Here is a 22,882-nt window from a genome sequence, read left to right as displayed (position 1 = left end):
GAAAGCAGGGACGGACGCACGAACAGACGTACGCACGGACGGGCTGATAGACGCATGGACGGTCACACTGACGGACGCATGGACGGACGGAAGCAAGAACGAATGAATGGACGAATTCTTCACCCCACTCTCCATCATTCACTCCGTGGATATGCTGCCATTTTTTTAGTGTGCCTTTAAAATCGGCGCGCCCTATAGAGCAAGTGCCCAAGGTGGGCTATTCACATGGAATGACCTCCTCATGTCACGTCCTTATGACGTCATCACTAAATGATGACGTTTTACATCACTCGTGTTCCGGTCGAACGTCACTTTTCACATTTCGTGTGGCGTCTGAGGCTTTATTCTTATTAAGACTTTGATAAGGCCAGTTCAAGCCGTAAACAGACGCGCATGGTAATACTACGTTACGGTAAGTTGTACGGGATATGCAGGTTGTGCCTCATTGTCATACATCCATGTTTTGGTGCGTAAACCTACGGTACTAAACCTGCGGTATCTAAACCTGCGGTCTGTTTGGTGCACATATGCGCGACGTTGTCGTCACAGGCAAGCATGTTTTTGTGTCTTTTGATTGATATGTGGAATTTAACGTCCCAAAACCACCATATGATTATGAGAGACGCCGTAGTGGAGGGCTCCGGAAATTTCGACTACCTGGGGTTCATTAACATGCACCCAAATCTGAGCACACGGGCCTACAACATTTCGGCCTCCATTGGAAATGCAGCCGCCGCAGCTGGGATTGGATCCCGCGACCTGCGGGTCAGAAGCCGAGTACCTTAGACACTAGACCACCGCGGTGGGGCTGTTTTTGTGTATTTATTACTATTCGTACTTCCTTTTATTTAGATATCCGGTCCGCTCATTTCTTTCTTAGTACCAGTGGCTACGAAGTAGCTGAGAGCATGCTATGCATGCTTTTCGAAAATGGATTCTGTCATGACATGTCGTAAAGCCGAGAATGTAACACTGCAGGTACAAAGCAACTACTCCGCAACGTCAGCGGAAGCCTACACCCCGGAGAGATGACAGCCGTCATTGGTCCGTCTGGTGCCGGAAAAACAACGCTGCTCAACGTCCTTGCCGGATTCCAGTAAGCAATCACATTTCTCGTTCAAGATCATCAACGAGACAGCGACATCCTCTGAACAAACAGTGTCGTATTTTCTTTTCGTTTGTACACAGGTTGCTGTAGAGAGAATCCGGGCTACTTTATTGAGCAACAAATAGTAGATAAGTAAATAATGCTGGAGAAATAAAGATAACAGTGTATTATTTCTCTTCGGCTGCACACAGGCTGCTGTAGAGAAAATCCGGGCTACATCTTTTATTGATTGCGGTTGCTTCATTGTGCGACACAGGGTAGATGCATGAGTAATTAAGACTGGAGAAATAAGTTTTAGATAACAGAGTGCTCCATTTATGTTCGGTAGTACACAGGTAGCTGTAGAAAGATTCCGGGCTACTTCAATTGTTGAATTTGGGTTACTTCATTGTGCAACAAAGGGTAGACAATTATTTAAGGATGAAAAATGAAGATAATATTTTGATTCTTGTGGTTGTACGGGCCGACAGAGTGGTATTGTGATAAGGCACGCCATTCTGGGAGGTTCTCGATAACGTCGACGCCCAGAGGCTTTTTAAGATGCATTTTCGTATACATGTTTGTAATTACTTGTGATCAGGTATATTTTTGGGTGGTCTCGAGCTTATTCGATTACATTTTGTTTTACTTGGTGAAGCTAACAACACTTGTTTAGTTGTGCTGGATCTACACTTGGACTGCACACTTGAGCAGTTGAGTTTTGATTTATTTACTTGTAGACCTACAAGTAGTGTGCTGCCACAAAAATCTTGATTTGAACTATTTACACTTTTCATTCACAAAATTTTTTCAGCTGTTGATAAGCGCTTGTCCTTGCTGTCACTCATTCTGTGTTTTGGATGCCTAACATATCTTCTTAGTGAACTAAAAGCAACAGGCTTATCTACCTAGCCATACGTCTCAGCATCCTCTTCTTCATCTCCTTAATTTCACGTATACCAAAATCAGTAGAGCTGTCCGTGACGAACAGTATTTGCACGCCATGACGTAAATAACGGAGCATCCGTGTTGCCTGGGTCACAAAATCATTTTTAATAATTGCGTGCTCACGTAGAGCTACCGCACCATGCTGGTACGTGACACATGCAGGTGATACACTGTCCACGTCAACTCAGACTGCGTATTGTGGCAACAGGAAAAGAACAGGACACAGGACGACAGAGCGACCAGGAAAAATGAGACGGAACAAAATAGCAGACGCTTCAACGTCGTCTTCCTCGTAGGAACCGTGGTTGCTGCCCGGGCTCGTCACTTCGTCGTTACCAACCATCCTGCCCGGCGTTTTTGTCTTCACAGCATCACAACGTTACAGAGTGCAGGAGCATGCGTTGCTGAAAATGTGGTGCCGAAGTCGTTGTGTAGTTGTTGTTAGCAGCAAAGAATATGAATTCCGGGTTGGGGTGCAATCAAATTCGAAGAATTTGCGTGGCAGTCAAATATTCTACCAAAAAGACACTACATTACTTTAAAGTGCTTCGGAAAAGGCTTTGTATAATGTGTTCTGTCAGGACAATGCCACTTGCGTTCGTAGAGTTCTCTAACCAGTTTTCTATCAATGCAGTAAATATTGCATATGTGCATTCATGACTCTGCAAACTATGCTCAATTGTTGTGCTTAACCATAGTTATAGACATCACCGCTATGTAGCATAAACTTCATGGCTATCAAACGGATGTCTCTGCTCTGACGTGACTGTCGTCGTCACGTCAGAACACGAGCCATCAATTACGCTCTAGAATACTCGGCGGCATGTTTGCGTGCGTGGGATGGATAGATGCACTCCACCCAATTTACACACGGACATAGTTCTATTTAGTAACGTTTGGCACAAAGTAAAAAAATAAAAACTGGCAATGCTTACGGTACGCTGAATGCTCGACATGCCATTAATTCCCACACTGTTGGAGACCTGCCGAATTCTTGTTTTTTTTTTTTTTTGGCACTACGCGATCTTCCCATTAATATGGAAAGTCTAACTGCACTCGGCACGAGACTCGAGAATAGAAGTATACAGCGCGATACCAAGTGAACGATCGGTCGGTCTTCTTCTACTCTGGTGTCGCGTACCAAACGCAGTTTGAGTTTGCAAGGTCATGTGTCGCAAACTAGTCTTGCACCCCACGCTTCTCGACCCCTCCTCCTGTATTGCTCCAGTAACATAAAACATGGACTCTTCAAGCTATGCCTCATTGTCTTTTCAGGAAGGACATTGTATAAATCAGGTCCTCGTGAACTAGTCAACAATTACAGACCGGTATCCCTGACAAGTATAGTCTGCAAAATATTAGAGCACGTCTTGTGCAGCAATGTAATGACACACATAACCAATCAAAATCTTCTTAATCCAAGACAGCATGGTTTTAGATGAGTGCTTTTCTGTATAACTCAATTAACAGAATTTGTTCACGAAGTTTGTAGTTTACTGGATGAATGCTCCTGTGTTGATTCGATATTTGTAGACTTCAGGAAAGCATTCGACCTCGTAGATCACCGGCTGCTTGTATGTAAGCTACGTTGGTTTAATATCAATGAACAGGTGATAACATGGCTTCGGAAATACTTGTCCTTGCGTTCTTAGTACGTAGTGGTAAATGGCGCAAAATCGGGTATGGTTAGCGTAACACCTAGGGTCCCTCAGGGCTCAGTGTTGGGCCCCTTGCTCTTTTTATTTATTCATAAATGATCTTCCCGACACCATCGCTTCTTCCATCAGATTGTTTGCTGATGATCTAATAATATATAGGGAAGTTACAAGCGTCGATGATACCGTTCTTTTACAAAATGATTTAATGAAAATGGAAAACTGGTACCGTGAATAACATATGCAAATAAACGTGCAGAAAAATGTTCATATGAGTTTCACAAAAAAACGTATAGCATCGACACTTTATTGTCTGTCTGGTTCACCTTTACAAACTGTTTCAGAGTATAAGTACTTGGGCGTATTCCTTACATCATCCATGTGTTGGCACAGGCACGTCGACCACGTTACTGCAAAGGCATGTGAGGTGCTGGAATTCTTGCGGCGTAACACAAAGCTGTTTCCACAGCAGGCCCGCGATCTTCTCCACAAGAGCTACGTCAGACCAATATTAGAGTATGGGTGCACTGTGTGGGATCCTCCCACAAATGCCGATTGCGACAAGCTTGAGCGAGTTCAGAACAAGGCGGCAAGATACGTTATCGGTAGCTATGCGAGAAACCTTAGCATTACTGCTACAAACGAAACATTAAAATGGGAGCTTCTAGAAAAAAAGGCAAATTTTGCGCTTGAAGCTTTTTCACAATATATAACATGGCCACATTGGAATAGATCGTAATCAGTATATTCTTCAGCCTTATTATGTATCAAGACGAACAGATCATGAGCTCAAGGTTAAAGAATATAGCTGCAGTACTAATCTTTTTAAAAGCACTTTTTCCCCAAAACTATTTCTGAATGGAATCGTCTGCCTGCTGACAAGGTCAGCATAATCGATAACGAAGCTTTTGCGGCCGCTCTTTGACATCTCATTCTGTCTTCGGCTGCAGTCGAATTTTATGCAGTGTTTAGTTCTTATCACTTCGTTTTTGTATCTTTTATGTTTGTACAGTATAAATTTCATTTTTGTTTTCTCTCTTCGTCTAGGTTAGCTGATCTTTATGTAATTCATGTGTAGTACAACAATGTATGCCACTATTTTTCCTTAGCTTTTCACTAGCAATTCTCTTGAAATGTATGATTTATAATTTCTCCGTGTAACCCCCCCCCCCACTGTAATGCCTAAATGGCGCTGCGAGTACGAGTGTAAATAAATAAATAAATTGACCTTTGGCATTTGGTTGTTCTCGTCATGGTACAGAGTCATTTGTTCACCTGTCAATTTCTTGCCGTTTTCCACCTACTCTCAATCACTTCGATCATTTTCCGTTTGCATTGCCCAGCTGCGGTGCTCTAGTGGCTAAGGCACTCGGCTGCTGATCCGCAGGTCGCGGGATTCAATCCTAGCTGTGGCGGCTGCGTTTTCGGTGAAGGCGAAAATGCTGTAGGCCCGCGTGCTCAGATTTTGGTGCACGTTAAAGAACCCCAGGTAGTCAAAATTTCCGGAGCCCTCTACTACGGCGTCCCTCATAATCGCATGGTGGTTTTGGGACGTCAAGCCCCACATATCAATCAACCGTCCCGTTTGCATCGCAGAACCAGAAGTTTCCAGGCAGACCTCTTTGTCAACGGGCAGCCGTTCAAAGAGAGGAGCTTCCGGAAGCTCAGCACCTACGTCACCAGCGGCGAGGATCTCCTACAACACCTAACCGTACGCGAAACGGTGGATGCTGCGGCCAAGCTCAAACTGCCCCCTGACGTCACCTACAAAGATAGAAGTACTTTGGTAAGCACGCCATCAGGTTACGTTGTTTTTTTTTATATAAGTGAGACACTGATCGTCGCAAACAGTAGTACAGATGTCCTCAGTTGTCAAAAATGACCGTAAATTTAAGAACGATGCCAATAAAATGGGGTCAGAGTGGGAACCGAACCATGGTCGTTCGGGTCCGAGTGGGGATCGGAGTGTGGCAAGCGGATGTTCTTCCACAAAGCCACGCGTCTGGTTGTGAATACACTGGAAAGAACTTAACTCTGCTTGAAAATGCAGTGAAATCACAGTCTTCATGCTACACAAACACATGCGTCCTGTATAAATGCTTCACAGTGCAACATGAAATATTGCAGTAATAATGCATGGTTCAAGCACCCGTTGCCAGCGGGCGTCAGAACATGTGATTATCATAATGACTCGTTGTTTAAAAACCAGTCACACGCTACTGCGCCTATTCCGTTAGGTCACGTAGTGGGTGCATAGCAAGTTCGGAAAGGTTTCATTACTAAGTCTTCGATGTGCGCCCTACAAACAGGATGTCGTTATCGCGCTCAACTTTTAAAGGCAAAGCTTTAGGGTCCCCTTATTTATTTTTTCTATCAGCGAAAATCGTAGCTCCTTTTCTTGCGTTTTCCTCCATACGGTAAAGTATTAGTCCAGAGAGACCCGAAGCCTCGGGCTGACATCACCCCCGTTTCTATGAACTAACTTTTTTTTTTTCAGCCTCCAGTGGCGTTCACAAAACGGTGATCTCCCATGAATTACAGTCATCCACTCGGTGTTTGGCATCATAACTTTCGCCGCCTCAGGCTGCGGCATAATCTATAATTGGTGGGTACGAAGCAGTCGCTGGTAGTTTCGACAGCGAGCCACTTTCCTGCAAAGAAAGAAACTGCCTTTAAGGAAAACAACAAGGAGGCACGCGCGTGATTCTTGCGTAATCCCTGATGTAACCTATGGGATACTCAGCCTTGTAGGATCATTGTTTCGTGTACCTTCGAAAGCGGCATTCTGAAACGTGGTATGTGGTGCATCCTCAAAGGACGTATAGTTACAGACCAATTCGAAAGATGGATTCGAACCATAGTCACTCCAACTTAAAAATCAGTTTGACTTCACTTTCAAAACAGTACGTGATGGCTGACGGAAGGACACTTGTACAGGGCGCTACTAGCGTACCTGTAAAAAGCGCCTTCGTGGTGTCGGAGCCGCTTGAAAGCAGGCAAAAGCCCGGTTTCAACACGAAAGCCTGCGACGGTAACAATGATACACTTTCGACAGGCAATGCGGTAACATGAAGCCTTGCTCTGCTGACTGGGCGGCTGTTAAGTGTTCTGTAGTCAAGGCATGTTAGTTCACGGCTGTGAAGAGCTGTCGTTGCCAAATGTTTTGCCGAGCAGCGATTTCTATGAATGACGTCCGTCGTGGTGGAGTAGTAGTTATGGTGCCGAGCTGCTGACTCAAAGGTTGCGGGTTCGATCCCGACAGAGGGGTTCGCAATTGGATGGAGGTGAGCGGTAGAGGCCCGTGCGTACTGTGCAATGTCGGTGCACCTTAAACATCACCAGACGGTCGGGATTCCCGAAGTCAACCACTTCGGTGTCTCATATTCATATCGTGGTTTTGGGACGTAAGACTCTGGCTGTTATTACGATATAATTCGGTGGTGGCATTGTAAGAAAGAAAGGAAAAAACCGGCTCCGGCGATTGTTCAGAAATGCGGGCCTTCAAGGTGCGCCATTCACATGCCTCTTTATATGCGCAGTAAACCAACAGTTAATTATGTCTGTCATTCGCGAGCTTCTCGGTGATCATCCGTTTCTCATATACGACAATCTGCTGCTTTATTGTAGTCACTTGTCGTTTCTCATCGGCACAGTTAATTTTTCCGGTTCGTTGTTCACCGTATCAAAGGAAATGCTAGGTTGCTAAGAACGGGTATGAAAGTCCAATGCCCGGCATGGAGAAAGAGACAGTAATAGCAGAGACCATCTCGTAATGCGAAGAAAGAAAAAAAGAAAGAAAGGAGGGAAGGAAGAAAGAAAGAAAGAAAGAAAGAGAGAGAGAGAAAGAGAGAGAGAGAGAGAGAGAGAGAGAGATAGAGAGAGAGAGAGAGAGAGAGAGAGAGAGAGAGAGAGAGAGAGAGAGAGAGAGAGAGAGAGGAACTCAGGCATGCGCAACACGGCTTTCGATAAGCGGCGCGAAGCTGGTCAACCTCGGCTAGGGTGGCTAACGCTACAAAAGTATACTTTCAGGCATTTATACGTCTAGCTTCATTTGCTCTCACTTCTCCTGATATTGGTCAACAGGTTCCGAATTGTTTAAGGTGTAATTAAAGAACCAAATACACATATCATAATAAGACAACCTTCGCGATTCCGTAGATTACATGGGTCCTGGCTTTAATCTCGATATCAAGGTTGCAGTTTTATTATGGTGGCACACTCAAAGACCTCCCACGTTGTTATGGTCTCTTGGACGTCCGCGACGTCACCTTTGCTTCTCTAAATATCTACACAACTGAGGTCCTTTATATGGAAGACGTCGTTCATTCAGCCTCTTCCATTGGCACAGGTCTCACGAATCCTCAAGCTGTGGGGTTTGGACACCTGCGAGAACCGGCAGGTCAGGAACCTTTCCACTGGTCAGCGAAAGAGGGTCATGCTCGCTCAAGAACTCGTGCACAGTCCACCGGTGCTGTTCCTCGACGAACCCACCAGGTGAGCTTTATGATTTCGTATTACTTCTAGAAAAGCGGCGCACCGAAAAACGAGGCAAATAAGGACGACAAAACAAGGTCCACATTTCAGTAGGGAAGTACTATCACGAACAACCACACACGAGAGATACAACGTATACACGGAAGCTCTGCGTGTCGTAAATCTCTTGTGAGTGCACGTTCGCGCCGATGCTTCCTCCTCATAAATTGAACCGACTCTGCCATAACGAAAGAATTATGACGGTCTCTGTTGCCTCGTCTCTTGCCCTTGTTTTTCGATTGACCGCTTTCCTGTATATACTCATGCCTGATCGAAATAGCCGAGCAACGCATTTTATTCGTAACGAGTGCTTCAGCCCACCTGGCAGTCGGAGTGGTGTTTGACTGTCGAAATAATGCGCAACTATGAACGGAGAAACGCGCTGCAATTCATAGCATGTGCATGAAGGCTACGCCAGTTACAGGGCTCTATCAATATCCTGCGGACGTGTCTGTCGACGTCTGATGTAATTAGTACTTAACCCGAATTCAAAACTGCGTCAGCGCCTCTTCCGCAGGCTTCTTTTTCGCACTCGGAGCGAGCTGACTAAGCGCAGACGCGTTAATAAGCAGCTAGTTTGTACGCGTGGCAAAGAACACTGCTATTCATCTGTCGGCAAGGTTTCGGTGGCTGCCATGGTAAGCTTTTTTTGTGCCACATGGGTGTTTTTGATGATGAAAGTTATACCAGAAATCTAACATTGCTGCAATTAGAGGTGAATGTTTTCACAAGGTATAAGCTTTTTTTTTCAACCATCATATCACCAAACAAGGCCGTGTGAATTGACCGCTTCGATAGTATTTAGCGCCGCAGAGACAGCCGCCAAGCAGGAAGGGAGAACTGTTAGATAACTTCTCGACTGCCACTTTTCGTCGCAGCATCGTATGGTGTATAGCCGTCCCGCTTCACGCAATCAACTAGGTAATATATCAGACAATTCCTCCATTAGTTGCTACATCGAAACTGTATATGGGTAGGCTCTGGTGGTTTATGTCCGCAAACAGTAGTACGTGTAGGAAAACAATTTTTCGGCGCCCCTGGCCCTATCTCCACAGGTTGCCTTAACCCTCGCTTGCGCTGATGCCTCAAGCACAAGTGTCGCGAAACCCGGTGGTGGAACTTCTCTACACTTGTTGTGCCTCTTTTTCTGGTGACTTTTTTGTTTATTGCGTTAGTTAGCCTTAAGACATCCGTACACATTACACGAAATTGCGCAGCTCTGTTTCCTCCATGAAGTCCAGGAGGACCTGATTAGGACCGTATTTTCCATCACTACCAACCAGGTGACCTGGTGTGCTGAAGCGTCGCACACCACAGCTAGCGTAGACGAGCCCAGGGCACGTCTATCAGATATGGTTCATGTCTGTCTCCCACACTGCGCCTGACAAATTGGGCAGCTTGAAGTTGTGTCACTGTAGCCCCACTCCTTGTGGACTGAAGCCATCAGTCGCACTCACGCGAACGTCTCAGAGCCATACCTCATCTTGACTAGTAAATTCACTTGGTAGGTCATCACCGCGTAGAGAAATACATGAGAGCTTGCGTTGTGCGCCGAATACAAGCGGCATTTGCCACGGCATGAAACACTACCTCGGTGATTCTAAGACACTCGAACTGAGCACGGATAAGCTGCAGCATAACAGTGAAATCGCTCTGCAACACCCACAGAAATGTCGACACGACGGAGTGCGCCAACAGCGAGACCTCGTAAGATAGCACGCGTGATGGGTGTCCCATATACACAAGCGGTTGATGTGCGGCAGGACCATCACAAAGAGAAGCTAACCCTGCTAGTACGGATGTAAAAGTGATAAGTGTATGCGTTACATAGAGACCACGCTGACATCGTCAACAGCTACCCTTTGGACTGGTACGAATGCTCGTCGTTCACTCGAAATATTTAAGAATAAAGCGAACTGAGGTGTCGCTAACGCGCACGTAAGCGTGAAGGAGCGTGAAGACTACGTCTAGCTCCTACCGCAATACCTGCAGTCGAAGCCACTGGCTTCTGTTTTCGTTGTGTGGAATGGGCTCTTGGTTAGTTTTTTTTTTAACCATTTCTAATCACTTATGAAAGATCGTTTTCTTAAGTGCTGTAAGAACTAACCCATAAAAGTGCAAAAGAAAGATAGATATACGCTACGCACATGTACAAACAAGAGAGGGAATGCCACTCTTTGGACTGTTTATTTCATTGCATTCGAACCAGATTTATAACAGAGAGAGATAAATCTGTGCGAAAGGCGAGAGGCCGTGCATTACCGGAAAGAAGACCACGACCACGCACAGCGGATGGTTTTGTGTCATGGCAAGCAGACATAATTTTCTTCCCACCAAACAAAAGTGGCGCTCGACATGTATGCCTATCTCGAGCGCCACTGCATGTATATATATATATATATATATATATATATATATATATATATATATTGAGAGAGAGAGAGAGATACGTTACGTGTGTGTTTGTGTCAGGTGTGTCAGGAAGGAGAAAAAAAAAGCTAAATACATGGCACCTTAATATTGGCTCTTATCTATCCAATCAGCGCCTTTATTACTTGCGCAAACATTCTTCGCACCTTGCCTCTTAGCAATACGTGCCTTCAGAGCAGAACTAACACTCGCAACACTAAAATAGGTACATAGCCAGACTTATCTTCGCAGTCGACGTTCTTGGTCCATTAGGTGTGCACATTATCTAGATAGAAATCTCATATTACGGTTTCTTCTGCCGCGCTGGCCTCGCTGCTCAAATGTTCAGCGTGCCAAGATAACGCGACGACGGAGCAGCGAGACATGCACCCGCAATGCTTCCGCATCCAGCGCCTCTCTGTGGCGGTTAATACCGCAAACGCGTCAAGGCTTGGCAGAAGGCCAAGGTCTTGTTTATCTCGGCGGATGATTTAGAGTGCGTGAGAAACAAGAGATATGTCTTTCTTTTTTTTTGTTATTTGATCTGTCACGTCGTTGGAGCTGTCAGGAAGACTAAACGGTGAAGGTTGTTTGGGTGCTCGCCGCGGTCATGTACGGCGCCCGTACCAATGATAATTTCGCGTTTCGGGAGGCCGCTTTCGGCGTGCCTGTTTCGCGTTTGGCATTCACGCTAACCTTGCTGTAAGGCACAGAACTGCGTGAAGGCGTACGCGAAAAATCCGGCTCCAGTGAGTGTAATAAGACGTGGCGCAAGATGGTGCGCCGGTCACACGCGTAAACATATGCATGCATCGTTTTTCCAACCATTCATTCTTTTTCGATCGTGGGCTTGTTGACGATCAGCCGATTATGGGGCGGAAATCTGTTCTTTCACCGAAGTGACTTGTCATGTCATGTTGCCTCATTTCATGGCTGCCTTAATTTGAACGTATGGCTGTCATTGTTGCCCGTAGCGAGTGAAGTGTTGTGCTTCTAAGCACGTGTATGGAGGTTCCATTCTCAGCAAGGTGCAAGCGAGTGGGAGGTAGCATTCTATCAATACTGAAAAAAATAAAGAGAGAGAATGAAAGAAAGAAGAGGAAAAATAGTAGCCTAGACACACCAACGCCAAGCTTCGTTTGCCATCATTTTCCCAGCAGAGTTGGTTGCAACAAAAACTGCAGAAGTTTTTTTGTGAAAAACGTTCCTTGTATGCAGTTTGTACGCAAACAACCATACATGTTTCAAGCCAATCCTGTCACGACAATAGTCAGAACAGGGACGTTGCTTAGAGAAAACATAGAAAGCAAAAAAATGTATATTATCAATTTGACACCACGCTACGCAAGTGTTAGTGAGGAAGTGAAGCTATCGCGATTCCTCATCGTTTCTCTCTGTATTCACTCTCTCCCCCTTTTCTTGCATTGTTATGAATCGAAATTAATCAGTCCACCTGTCCGTTACCCTACATGTGTATTCTTATTTCTGCAAGTAACTCCAATGAATACCGTAAACCAGGCTCTCCTATTGTACTCTTCCTTCGTTTGCTGAAGTATACCGTTGTGAATGCTGCTAGCGAGTAAACAATACCAGTAGCAATCTTGAAACTTTGCTAAGATTGAATTCCGGGCTAACTGATTCGAGCGTACTGCTGTTGTAAAGGTTCCAGATGGGGCAGCCATATTCGACGATATGACGCAGAAGCGATCTTTGTTGGTGAACTTCGAAGAGCGGATGGACCGCTTGGACGCACAAGAGTGTGAAACGTAAAATTCCCCGCGCAATGCGAAACTGTCTCACATTCTGACATGCACGTATAATAGCAATCGCTTGTTGTACCAGTCATCGTCGTAGATGACGCATGTTATCTTACATCAGTCTGTTCATCAAAACAAACGCAATCATACAGGCTACAATGTCAGTATCTTTTGCTATAAAACTCTCTAGATGTGACTCACAGAGTCATTCAAGAGTACGAATAAGTGTCTGCGTTGATGTACACGAACAAAGTACTGTTTAGACTACTTGTGTCAACTTGGTGTTTTATCTCTTTTTCTCAGTGGTCTGGACAGTTCCAATGCCCTGCAGTGCATCCTGACGCTGAAGAAGTTCGCCCTGAAGGGTCACACGGTCACATGCAGTATACACCAGCCGAGCTCCAGAATATTTCAGCTCTTCGACAGAGTAAGCGTGGCGCTTTGCGCATCTTTGCTTGTTTTGGGTCGCGCTTTGTATTCCTCGCAGAATAGGCAATTTTTCGTATGTTTCTCATGTGCCATAGCCTTGGTGAGGCGCCTGGAGCACAATTTCATTTTATATGCGCTGTTCAATCTGTCCACCGCGGCAAAATTTTTTATTATATTTTATTTTAAACACACGGGAACAACACGAGAACTTATAATTTTCTAAATTTTCCTTTGTCCTATCAAAACGAGCTTATTAATTTTGCATAATTTTCTGATAATATATCAGTTTATCATAATAAACATTTCCAATTGCTTCTGCTGCCACTGATTCAAGATAGTCATCGGTACAGATCTATCTATCTATCTATCTATCTATCTATCTATCTATCCATCCATCTATCTCGCTGTTCGTAACGCCGCTGTTACGACAGAGCTGCATGCATGACCATAGCGCTTGAATGTGTTCTGCACTATAAGTGGTGGGTAAAACTATCAGCCCACTTTTCTAACCCATTGGTATCATTACAAACAATACACCTTTAGGGTAGAAAACTGACGTACTTCTTTATTTTGACCCGCAGTTGTACATCCTTGCGGACGGCTATTGCTTATACCACGGCACCGTTCGGGACCTCCTTCCTACTCTGACCGCCAATGGTCTACAGTGCCCCGCATTCTACAACCCTGCCGACTTTGGTGAGAGGAGTCTTCAGAGATAACCTTCTTGATGGGCTCATAATATTCTGGGTGATTACGCCTGGGTGCAGATTCCCAAATAAGCGTTGCAGAGACCTTGGGCTCAATGTAGAGCTTTGTTGCGCCTTATGTACGGCATCTTGTTCCAACGCTATACCGGGTGATTGATGAGTCATTATAGAGATTATTGGAGTCAGTTAGGCAGTAAAACGATCGCAAGTGGTATGCCAGTGGCAGCTGAATAAACGGAGGCCTCGAAAGCAACCAAAGTGAAAATACCGATCTATAGATCTCTCTAAAGATCCCATCATCCCCGAATTTCACTATATCAAAATATCTCTCAACAAGTACCTTGGATGAAGGAAAGAAGCGCGAATCTTGGGGCTTAATCTTTGTTAGACACAATATTACTGAGAACTAACAGACAATGAAAGCTAACAAGCAATGTAGGTTATTTCTCATTGTTATTGTGTCTAAAAAGTATACTTCAAGAACGTTGTGATATTGGGTACCCTTAGTCGTCAATGTTCTCTCATTACTTTCCTGAATGCAGTCATTGAAGTCGCCTCGGGCGAATACGGTGACGTCAAAGGCGATCTCGTGCGATACGCTGAACGGCACAGCCAAGTTTCCCCCACCAACAATGGCCTCAAGTCAATCGCCAATGAAGGAGGAGATCTCAATGAACCCCATGCCGTCACAGCCCCTTTGCTAACGCAGGTATGCTCACATTTTTTTTATTTTTTTTCATAAGATACCAATTACTTGGTAGCGATGGTGATACATGTTAAATCTTAACATCTCCGAGTGCAATGGTCACGTAGACGAGGGAAACAAGCGACGAAGCTTTTCGGTGTCGTTCGCACCGCTGATTCGCAGAGGTTCGCGACTGGTGACCGAAGTGTTTCTCCCGGTGACTCGTGTTCACACTGGTGACTGCAGCATGCCCTGTCACACGCGAGATCATCTCTGATTTTGTCTGTTTCGTGTCGCTGTTCGGGTATGTCATTGTTAGCACTTGCATGGTCGCGCAAAATGCATTCAGCCTATTTCGTCATCTCGCTAAAGCGCCGCTACTTGGTGCAGAAGCTCTGCAACACTGCCTGCGGTGCGGAGGAGTTGTTCACTGAGCTCGTTCATCTTAATTAGACGAAATTATTAGTTTTTTTTTCTTTGCTTTTATTCTTGTTATCTCTGTGCGTGTCTTGCCAAACTTAAATTGAATCAAGACCAACAAGCCCGTCTCCCATGCTACTTCACAAAATACGTCGTTTTTTTTTTTTTTTGGCCAACGCAGTCATCTGTCTGAAGCTCTATTTTGCGAGCCGTTCTTTCAAATTGTATAGAATTCAGTGTTCAGTGAGGAATCGCGTTGGCCCGTCGTGTTCATCTTTATACACCTGATATTTCGCACTGTTGTCATCATTTAACATATATTAAGGCGAAAAGCGTTACTACGCCATGCATCTCAAAATCATTCATCGCTTCGCAATGACCTCGAGTTGCCGAAGTGCGTGGCAGGCGTCAAATCACGCCACATGATGCGCTCTGGAGAGGCGTCGCAGCTGGGCCCCTCGGAGCGTTGCCACTTCAGCACCACGTGTGTGCACAGCCTTCGCAAAATCAAGCTAAGCATACCTTTCGCTCGTGATAACTAGTTTCGCAAGAGTTAAAGCTAGGTCAATTTTGTCTTATAGTATTTGTTTCTTTGCCCACATCAAAAAATAGCGAGAACGTGTGTTTGCAGACTGATCGGTTCAGGCGCAGAAATAGGCCTTCCCCCCTTCGCACTTTAAACACAGGGAATCCTATGTGTAAAGTGTTTAACAACATACAATACCAACTTTATATCTTTAGTGTGATTCATTGTTCATTCTAGATCACTCAGCTTGATTGAGATGTGGGTTTAACATTCCAAAACAACCATATGGTTGTGAGAGATGCCGTAGTGGAGTGCTCCGGAAATTTCGACCACCTGGGGTTCTTTAACGGGCACCCAAATTTGAGCACACGGGCCTACAACTTTTCCGCCTTCATCGGAAATGCAGCCGCTGCAGCCGGGATTCGATCCCACGATCTGCGGGTCCGCAGCCGAGTTCCTTAGCCGCTAGACCACTGCGGCGGGGCAGATCACTTAGCATTTCCGCTCATCGCAACATCACTTTTTAGAGATTATCATGTGAACCCAACCTATTCAACGAAACTATAGGAAACGATGTCAGCAGTATGTAATAGAAGTATAGTAGTCATGGAACCATGGTGGATGAATGTGGAAGAAAAAACTATAGATGCCACCTGTCCTAAGGGTTCCGAACCCACAACCTTCGTGTTAACCACGCGATGCTCTGCCAGCTCAAATATGGCGGTGGTTGTTGAACGCCTCAAAAGTTATCTTTAAAAATTCAACCACAATCTTTTGTCTCCTAATTAGCCTCTGTGACAGTGCGACGTCCAATGAGGCAGCTGTGAGTGTATTTCCATTTCTTTGTGACAGGAGGACTATCAACTGGTGACCCCCGCTCCGTGTTGTCTGCAGATGAACGTTCTCCTCAAGCGCTGCTATTTGTCGCTCATCAGAAATCCGGTAAGTGACGCAAGAAAGGTGTGGACATAACTTGAAATATATTCTGTACAACATTGGTTCAAGTGGTTACCCAGTCACCTAGGCATATGCAGTGAAAGTTTGAATGATCGCATTTCATTAGAGAGAACGTCGCTCTAGCGAGAGACATTAGCGAGAGTCTGCGAGAGTCTGCGAGAGTCTGGCCATCATCATAACCGGTTTCAGAAAACAAATATAAGAGGCCTCGAAGTGCGTCGTTTTCGAAATTGGTGCATTCTCATCACACTGGTACAAGTTGCAGAAAATATGTGATCTATATTTGCAATTACTTTGATATGTAATTGATTACAAGGGTCGGTTAGAGCCCCCAACAAGAAATTGAGCAATTACAGAAATATCATTGATTACTTACGAAATTTTATTACCGTACTACAATAACACGCGGTTATATGTTTACTCAAGGTACCAGAATAAACTATAGTTTGCATGGTAGATACTAGGCTGCATGCTCGCGAGAAGGATGAGAGGCTTGCCGTGGCTTCTGTGAAAAAGTGTTGCATGTTGTTAACTTTCAGTGGGCGTTGTTTTGCAACGTTTCAATCGCTGATTCTTTCACGTTCTCTCATTAAGAGACCAGCTGCTACACTGAAAGCTCGCTCGGTACATGAGCTGCAGAGAAAGACGGTATCTTAACGTAGGAAGACTTGCCACACCAGCTCGCAGTTGTGCAATTTTTCTAAGCTAGTGTCGCTTTTCTTCACGAGGTGTCGCGTTTCGCTGTTGCTTGCGCTTGGGCAAGGCATTGCATCCGAGGCCAAGAAAAATGTGAAAAAAAAAGAAATAGGCTCAGTAGGGACCCCCCGATTCACAGTACTGGTGGTCCCTAAAGCAGTCGCGTATTTTTCGGGTGAGAGCTTCTCTAGAAAACAGGTTACAACTTCATTTTAAAAAAAGTAATTGATTATCGGTGATGATTGCAAGAAATTGTTATTGAATTGCCCCGGATGTTGTAGTTTCCAAGCAGTAATCAATTTTATCAAGATATAGAAGAAAAATTACTTTTTAGCAAGTGATGAATTACTTGTAACATAGAACTCCGAAGGACGTACATACAGATGAAGGCGTAACTAAATGAAGAGTTCAAAACGTCATTGATCTAATTAATACAAGAAAAAGTAATGGAACATCAATAAACCATAAGTACATTAATTCCAGATGGTGTTCCACCTACGGTTGGCCACAAACCTGCTGGTTGGTGTGTGTATGGGCCTTCTCTACTACGACATCGGCGGCCGAGCAGACAGCTTCTTCAACAACGCCACCCTGGTCTTCTTCTGCGCCATCTTCCTCACCTTTACCGGCATGATGCCAGTAGTCCTCAACTGTGAGCATTCCGTTTGTGAATGAAATATAGAACCGTTGAGGCGTAAACGTCGCATTCAAGTTCCTTGAAGAAGTCAACCTTCTTTCCTGCATATTGGTTGTATTAAATACCCATTATTTCAAGAGTATTAATGAGAATATTGTGTCTAACAAAAAAAAGCAACGAGTCCCCACATTTACACTTATTTGGTTAATTTCCACCGCATTATTATATATGATAGGTTCTATTTCGTGACTTGAAATGCCCCTTCAAGAACTGGAAAGAAGGCAGCGCCTGCAGGAAGGTGCTAACATACTGGAGTTACTTTTTGGGGGGTACAGTTAGGCAAGTCAAAGGGTCAGTAGGGACGATCAAATCGTTAACGTCTATTACAGAATGTCTTCCCTTTTTTTTATTGTAAAGATGTTCTCTCTATGGAAGGAGAGAAATATGAAGAAGCTTTTATTTTAATTTTGCTCAATATGTAATGATGTTGGCAGCTTTTCGGAGTGAATCGCACTTCTCAGCACTGTTAAACCATCAAGCTTTTGTAACTTGTGCCTCGTTCTACTGCGAATATTTATGCCACAGAGACTCGCCATGCCATCATACTGTTTTGATATTGTATACTAAATTGTTCCTAGCGTAACTGATCAGTAAACTTAGCAGAAACAGTTGGATTGAGTTGCCGGTGTCTTTAGGATGCGACATTGCATTTTGCGTAGATATCCTGTCGACCAATTCAAAAGAAATCCTTTTAAAATTCATCCCCTCATGTATAGTTGGTAAAACTGCACGATGTTTCCGGCATCTGATCATATATATACATGCAGATCCTCTGGAAGCCGCTGTGTTCACGCGGGAACGGAACAACTCGTGGTACACGTTAAAAGCCTACTACCTCTCCAAGACCATCGTCGAATTACCTTTCCAGGTTTGCTTCTTTATTTTTTTGCTTATTTAATTACTTTCGCTAACCTTAAACCCCACATATTAATCAATCAATTACTTTCGCTATGTTAAAGCACTCGATGTTTAATCTAAATAAATGGGTTAAATTTATTCATCCCCATTTGATGCTATTCGAGAGTCAGTCATAAAATAGTACCATTAGTGACATGTGGGCTTCGGGCAACACGCTTCAGGTAATGGGCTTTCCAAGAAGGTACGAGCCTTCTAAGACAAACTTATGGTCGCCCGTAATGTTTCACGCTGTTTTCATTGCATGGCGCTGGAGTGAATTCACCCAAATGCTACATGTGATTGCTGCCCAGAGTGGTACATAAGCTAGGTTTAACATAAGCAAGGTTAAAAAGGTTAGCATAAGCTAAGTTAGCATAACATAGATTAAGCATGACACACAGGAAGAAACAGACGCGCACAGGCGCCTGTGCTTGTCTGTTTCTTCCTGTGGGTCCGATTTAGTTGCGCTACTCAGGATGGTTTGTTTCTATGTCATAAGTTAGGCGCGTCGGACAGAACACTAGGGAAGTCAAATGCACAGAACGAATGCTATCTAATTTTCTTTTCTTGTAACCATGTGTGTATACCTTACCATATCCTACGAAGCATTCCACTGTAGGAGCTCAACCTTGTGTCTTTATTATGAATAGCATGTTACAGCCATAGTTGCAGACTGCACATTTAGAAGCTGTCATTGTTACATGCGTGGTGTAGAAACGCTTCTACTTGGGCGGTTCCTTGCAGGTCGCCTACCCAACAGTATTTGTGGCCATCGTATACTGGATGACGTCACAGCCTCCGGAGATGAGCCGCTTCGTCATGTTCTCTTTCCTGTCAATCCTGCTCACCCTAGTCGCCCATTCCCTGGGCATGTTCATCGGTGCCTTCGCAAGCATGCAGGTGAGAGGGAAGAAGCCGGCATATCTGCAGGCGGTACATAGCGAAGTGAATTCAGGACGATCAGAATGAAAAGATAGCGTGTTCGCATACGTCTCTTGAACACACATCTACTAACTACGGAAGGAAAGCTCTTAACTTGTTGCAGTTGCTAGAGAGGAAAATACAGATTTCATAAAACTTCTATTGAAAGAGAAATTGATGACCTGGTTTTGCAAGCTTGTGTCTAAAAAAAATGTTTTGTTTTTTTAAGTCACACAAACCTAATTAAAGGACAAAGTAATCGACGCACTGCGAGGAACTTGGTGAAAATTCTTCGTGCTGTTCTTGCAGAACCACTTGGAACTCATCACTGATGGTCCTTTCTTGTTTAAAAATTCCATACCACTAATTAGCTATCGCAAGGAACGTTTTGCAGCCGCGTTTGTTGCAATTACTGTAGATATTAAATATCCTCGTCATCCGTGGTCTCAACAGCGAATGAATGAGTCACAGCGCTTACTCGTGTCCCATACCTTGTGCTTTGTTCGTTTTGCGCGCTGTCAATATCTTGTGTAATGAAGGTTAGTATTTGGAAGTTCCTGATCCTCTCGACAAACTACCCCGCGATACAATATGTAGCGGTCTGTAAATAAGCTAGTTGTGTGATACAGTTAACGAAATCATAAATGAAAATGAAAATAAAAAGTGGTTCCGGTACACTACCATGCAGTTCCTCAGAAGGAACCAGCAAGTAAAGCCCCGAATTTCGGCCAATATTAGACACCCATCAGATGCCGATTTCCAAGCACTCCGGCCACTCTCAACGGAATATTGGGGCTGCATGGATGCAGCAGTGAAACCAATGAGGGGGAGCGGAAGCAATTTCGGATCTACAGGCATCGTAGATATTATGGTAGAAACTCGGTATACGATATGATGCACGGCACGTATTTTCTTCTTTTCCTGTCATCTTGACCGTGGCGCCATGCTCTTTTGGTATTACATGCGTTTTCCTTTAAATAAAGCCCGAAGTTCAGAAGGAAGTAAAAGCTTAAGCCAAATGGGGCGGGATCAAATCCCGGCTGCGGCAGCTGCATTTTCGATGGAGGTGAAAATGTTTAAGGCCCGTGTGCTTAGATACTGTTGCATGTTAAACAAATCCAGGCGTGCGAAATGCCCGGAGTCCTCTACTACGGTGTCTCTCATAATCACATCGTGGTTTTGGGATGTTAAACCGCAGATGATGTATTATTATTATTATTATTATTATTATTATTATTATTATTATTATTATTATTATTATTATTATTATTATTATTATTATTAAACCAAGAGCTTCAACAGATTAGTAAGTTATGAACGGCGTGCCACAGAAGTCGGCGTTTTGACGAGCAATCTTGTCTTCTTTGAAGCGGTAACTGCCCCGAAAAAGACACCACCACCTGTCGAAACGTCGGCTACTGTGACACACCATGTTCACTAATTTTTCATTTATTTTTCTTTATGACGATAGGGCTTATCTTTAGGGTATGATAATTTGTACGTATGTGTACTAGATGCGGGCCATGAGTCCAGTGTCGTGTATTATTCGAACCAGTGTCTCGTGGAATCTGTTATCATGCATCATGTGGTCATAGATGGTCGTTACACTGTAGCGATGACCACCTATACCAATAGGAGACGGGGACGTTCCAATTGTAGGCCCCGACATATCCAGATTATGTGTATCTGTTTTGATCACTGGGAGCGACGCCTCTCAAAGCGCCCAAGTGCAGGGAAGCTTGATAACTCATCTGTTCCAGAAGCTATGGTCCTGTTCTGTTTTCCAGGTGGCGATATTCCTGGCACCAGCCGTGGCCATTCCTATGCTCCTGTTCAGCGGGTTCGTGGTGACGCTGAAGGCGATGCCGCACTACCTCCACTGGATATCCTACGTGTCCTTCGTTCGCTACGCGTACGAAGGGTGCGTCCTGAGCGTGTACGGATACGACAGGCCTGAACTTGAGTGCGGCGAGGAGAAGGACGGCTCAGTTCCATGCCTCTTCACGGAACCGTCAGAGTTCGTGAACTTCTTGGGTCTGAACGAAGTTAGTGTGGAAGTGTGTGCAGGTGCACTGATCGGTTTTGTGGTCATGTTCAACGTGGCAACATACGTCGCACTCAGAATGAGGGTGAAGAGAACTTTTTTAAATCGATGAGAACCTTCAAAATTTTAACAGAAGGAATATGGTGCAAATGAGACAAACATGAGGTGTCATGTGGACAAACGCCCAACGAGAGAAAGTTTAACTTGAACAACTTTTGAAATGCATCGGGCGTGAGCGACGTCTAACCCTACTTCACTGGTCGACTTCGTCATGCAGCCGATGTAGGTCCCTATTGTGGACCTGCAAACACAATGGCAGCCCTTCGTCGAAGAACCTTGCGTTTGACCAAAGTGGCGGCGAAAAGCTTGGACATCAGCATTCAGCTCTGGAGATACGAGGTTCAATTCCCGGTGCCGTGCAGCTACCCAACCATTTCCAATGGGTACGAGCGAGCTTCAGGGCAGTGCTGTAGTGCCCCGGTGACACGAAGCTCATGTTTCTTGGATGTGTCTCAACTTGCTGTATGGGATCAGTGGTCTTTGCACGAACCCAATATGAGTATGGGAGATTTGCTTGTGTGTGTGCCTGAGTGACGCGGTTTCGGTACGCCGTACGTCATCGCCAGTGGTGTCATGAACAACGCGTCAGACAATGTGAGACTTTGATCGCTGGTACGATCATCCGTTTAGCCTACTGCACTCGGGGGAGTACGTATGGCTTGCTTTTTTTTTTAACATTGTGCTTTGTTTTGATGCATGAAAATACTAAGAATCGAGCACACGTGCCTCCCCGCAGCTCCTGATAAACAAAACGCTGGAACGTGAGCACGAAACAAAGGACTGTGCAAACATGGATCACATGACATGTGGGCTTCATAAAGCAAGAACAAACAAGCCATCGAACAAAATTATTTTTGCGTTAGTCGCGACAAAGCTATCGCGCGTCAGATAAGAGTAGCATGCACCGCTGTATCTGTGCTGTCCAATCATTCTGCCTTATAGTTACATACTTTCTAGAGTCTTATCTTCGGTCATAGCTTTCATTGCCAATAGCTTGTCACAGGTGACCTTCGCCCGAGTCGCATTGCGTGTTTCTCACCCTCGTAAGCGTCACGTATGCCATCGCACAAGTGACATTGTGCCTTTTTTTGTAATCACCGGGTATACATTTAATTACATGCGCTGATGATGACATAAAACTTGACAAGGACGAAGCGTTCTTTTGTGGTCCGTCTCATGCTCATTTGTGGGCGCCAGTATGCTTGTTGGACATTGACCGCTAACTCATCTAGCCATTCACATTATAACACCGTATTGTTTACAATACGTATACATTACTTTGACCTTGAAGAACAGTTCGCCTCAGGAATGCAACCCTCTTCCCTAGAGCAGTGAAGTGGCGTTCCTCTGATGTTTAATTGAGCAGCGGCATTCAAGTGGGTAGTTTATGAGCCTACCACGCGAAGGGTACTCGGTTTGACTTCCAATTCCGCTATGCACCTACCCTTATTTTT

The 22,882-nt window shown here is 44.7% G+C and overlaps 1 protein-coding gene across 4 annotated transcripts in view; it reads left to right on the top strand.

The window, feature by feature from the left end:
* LOC119167185 (ATP-binding cassette sub-family G member 4) overlaps positions 1 to 22,587 on the top strand; it is a 65,742-nt gene extending 43,155 nt beyond the window's left edge. For all 4 annotated transcript variants that reach the window (XM_075866961.1, XM_075866962.1, XM_075866963.1 and 1 more), the window contains 11 exons: positions 979 to 1,096; positions 5,287 to 5,476; positions 8,039 to 8,184; positions 12,693 to 12,816; positions 13,400 to 13,514; positions 14,068 to 14,234; positions 16,009 to 16,098; positions 17,293 to 17,461; positions 18,274 to 18,374; positions 19,148 to 19,303; positions 21,112 to 22,587. In XM_075866961.1, the coding sequence (XP_075723076.1) occupies positions 979 to 1,096; positions 5,287 to 5,476; positions 8,039 to 8,184; positions 12,693 to 12,816; positions 13,400 to 13,514; positions 14,068 to 14,234; positions 16,009 to 16,098; positions 17,293 to 17,461; positions 18,274 to 18,374; positions 19,148 to 19,303; positions 21,112 to 21,480 (1,745 nt within the window). In that variant the 3' untranslated portion in view covers positions 21,481 to 22,587. The remainder of the gene's footprint in view (positions 1 to 978; positions 1,097 to 5,286; positions 5,477 to 8,038; positions 8,185 to 12,692; positions 12,817 to 13,399; positions 13,515 to 14,067; positions 14,235 to 16,008; positions 16,099 to 17,292; positions 17,462 to 18,273; positions 18,375 to 19,147; positions 19,304 to 21,111) is intronic.
* Positions 22,588 to 22,882: the final 295 nt, after the last annotated feature.

Source organism: Rhipicephalus microplus, chromosome 6, assembly GCF_043290135.1.
Source record: "Rhipicephalus microplus isolate Deutch F79 chromosome 6, USDA_Rmic, whole genome shotgun sequence".
Lineage (NCBI taxonomy): Eukaryota > Metazoa > Arthropoda > Arachnida > Ixodida > Ixodidae > Rhipicephalus > Rhipicephalus microplus.
Note: the sequence above shows the minus strand (reverse complement) of the source record. Positions and strands in the feature narration are given on the sequence as shown.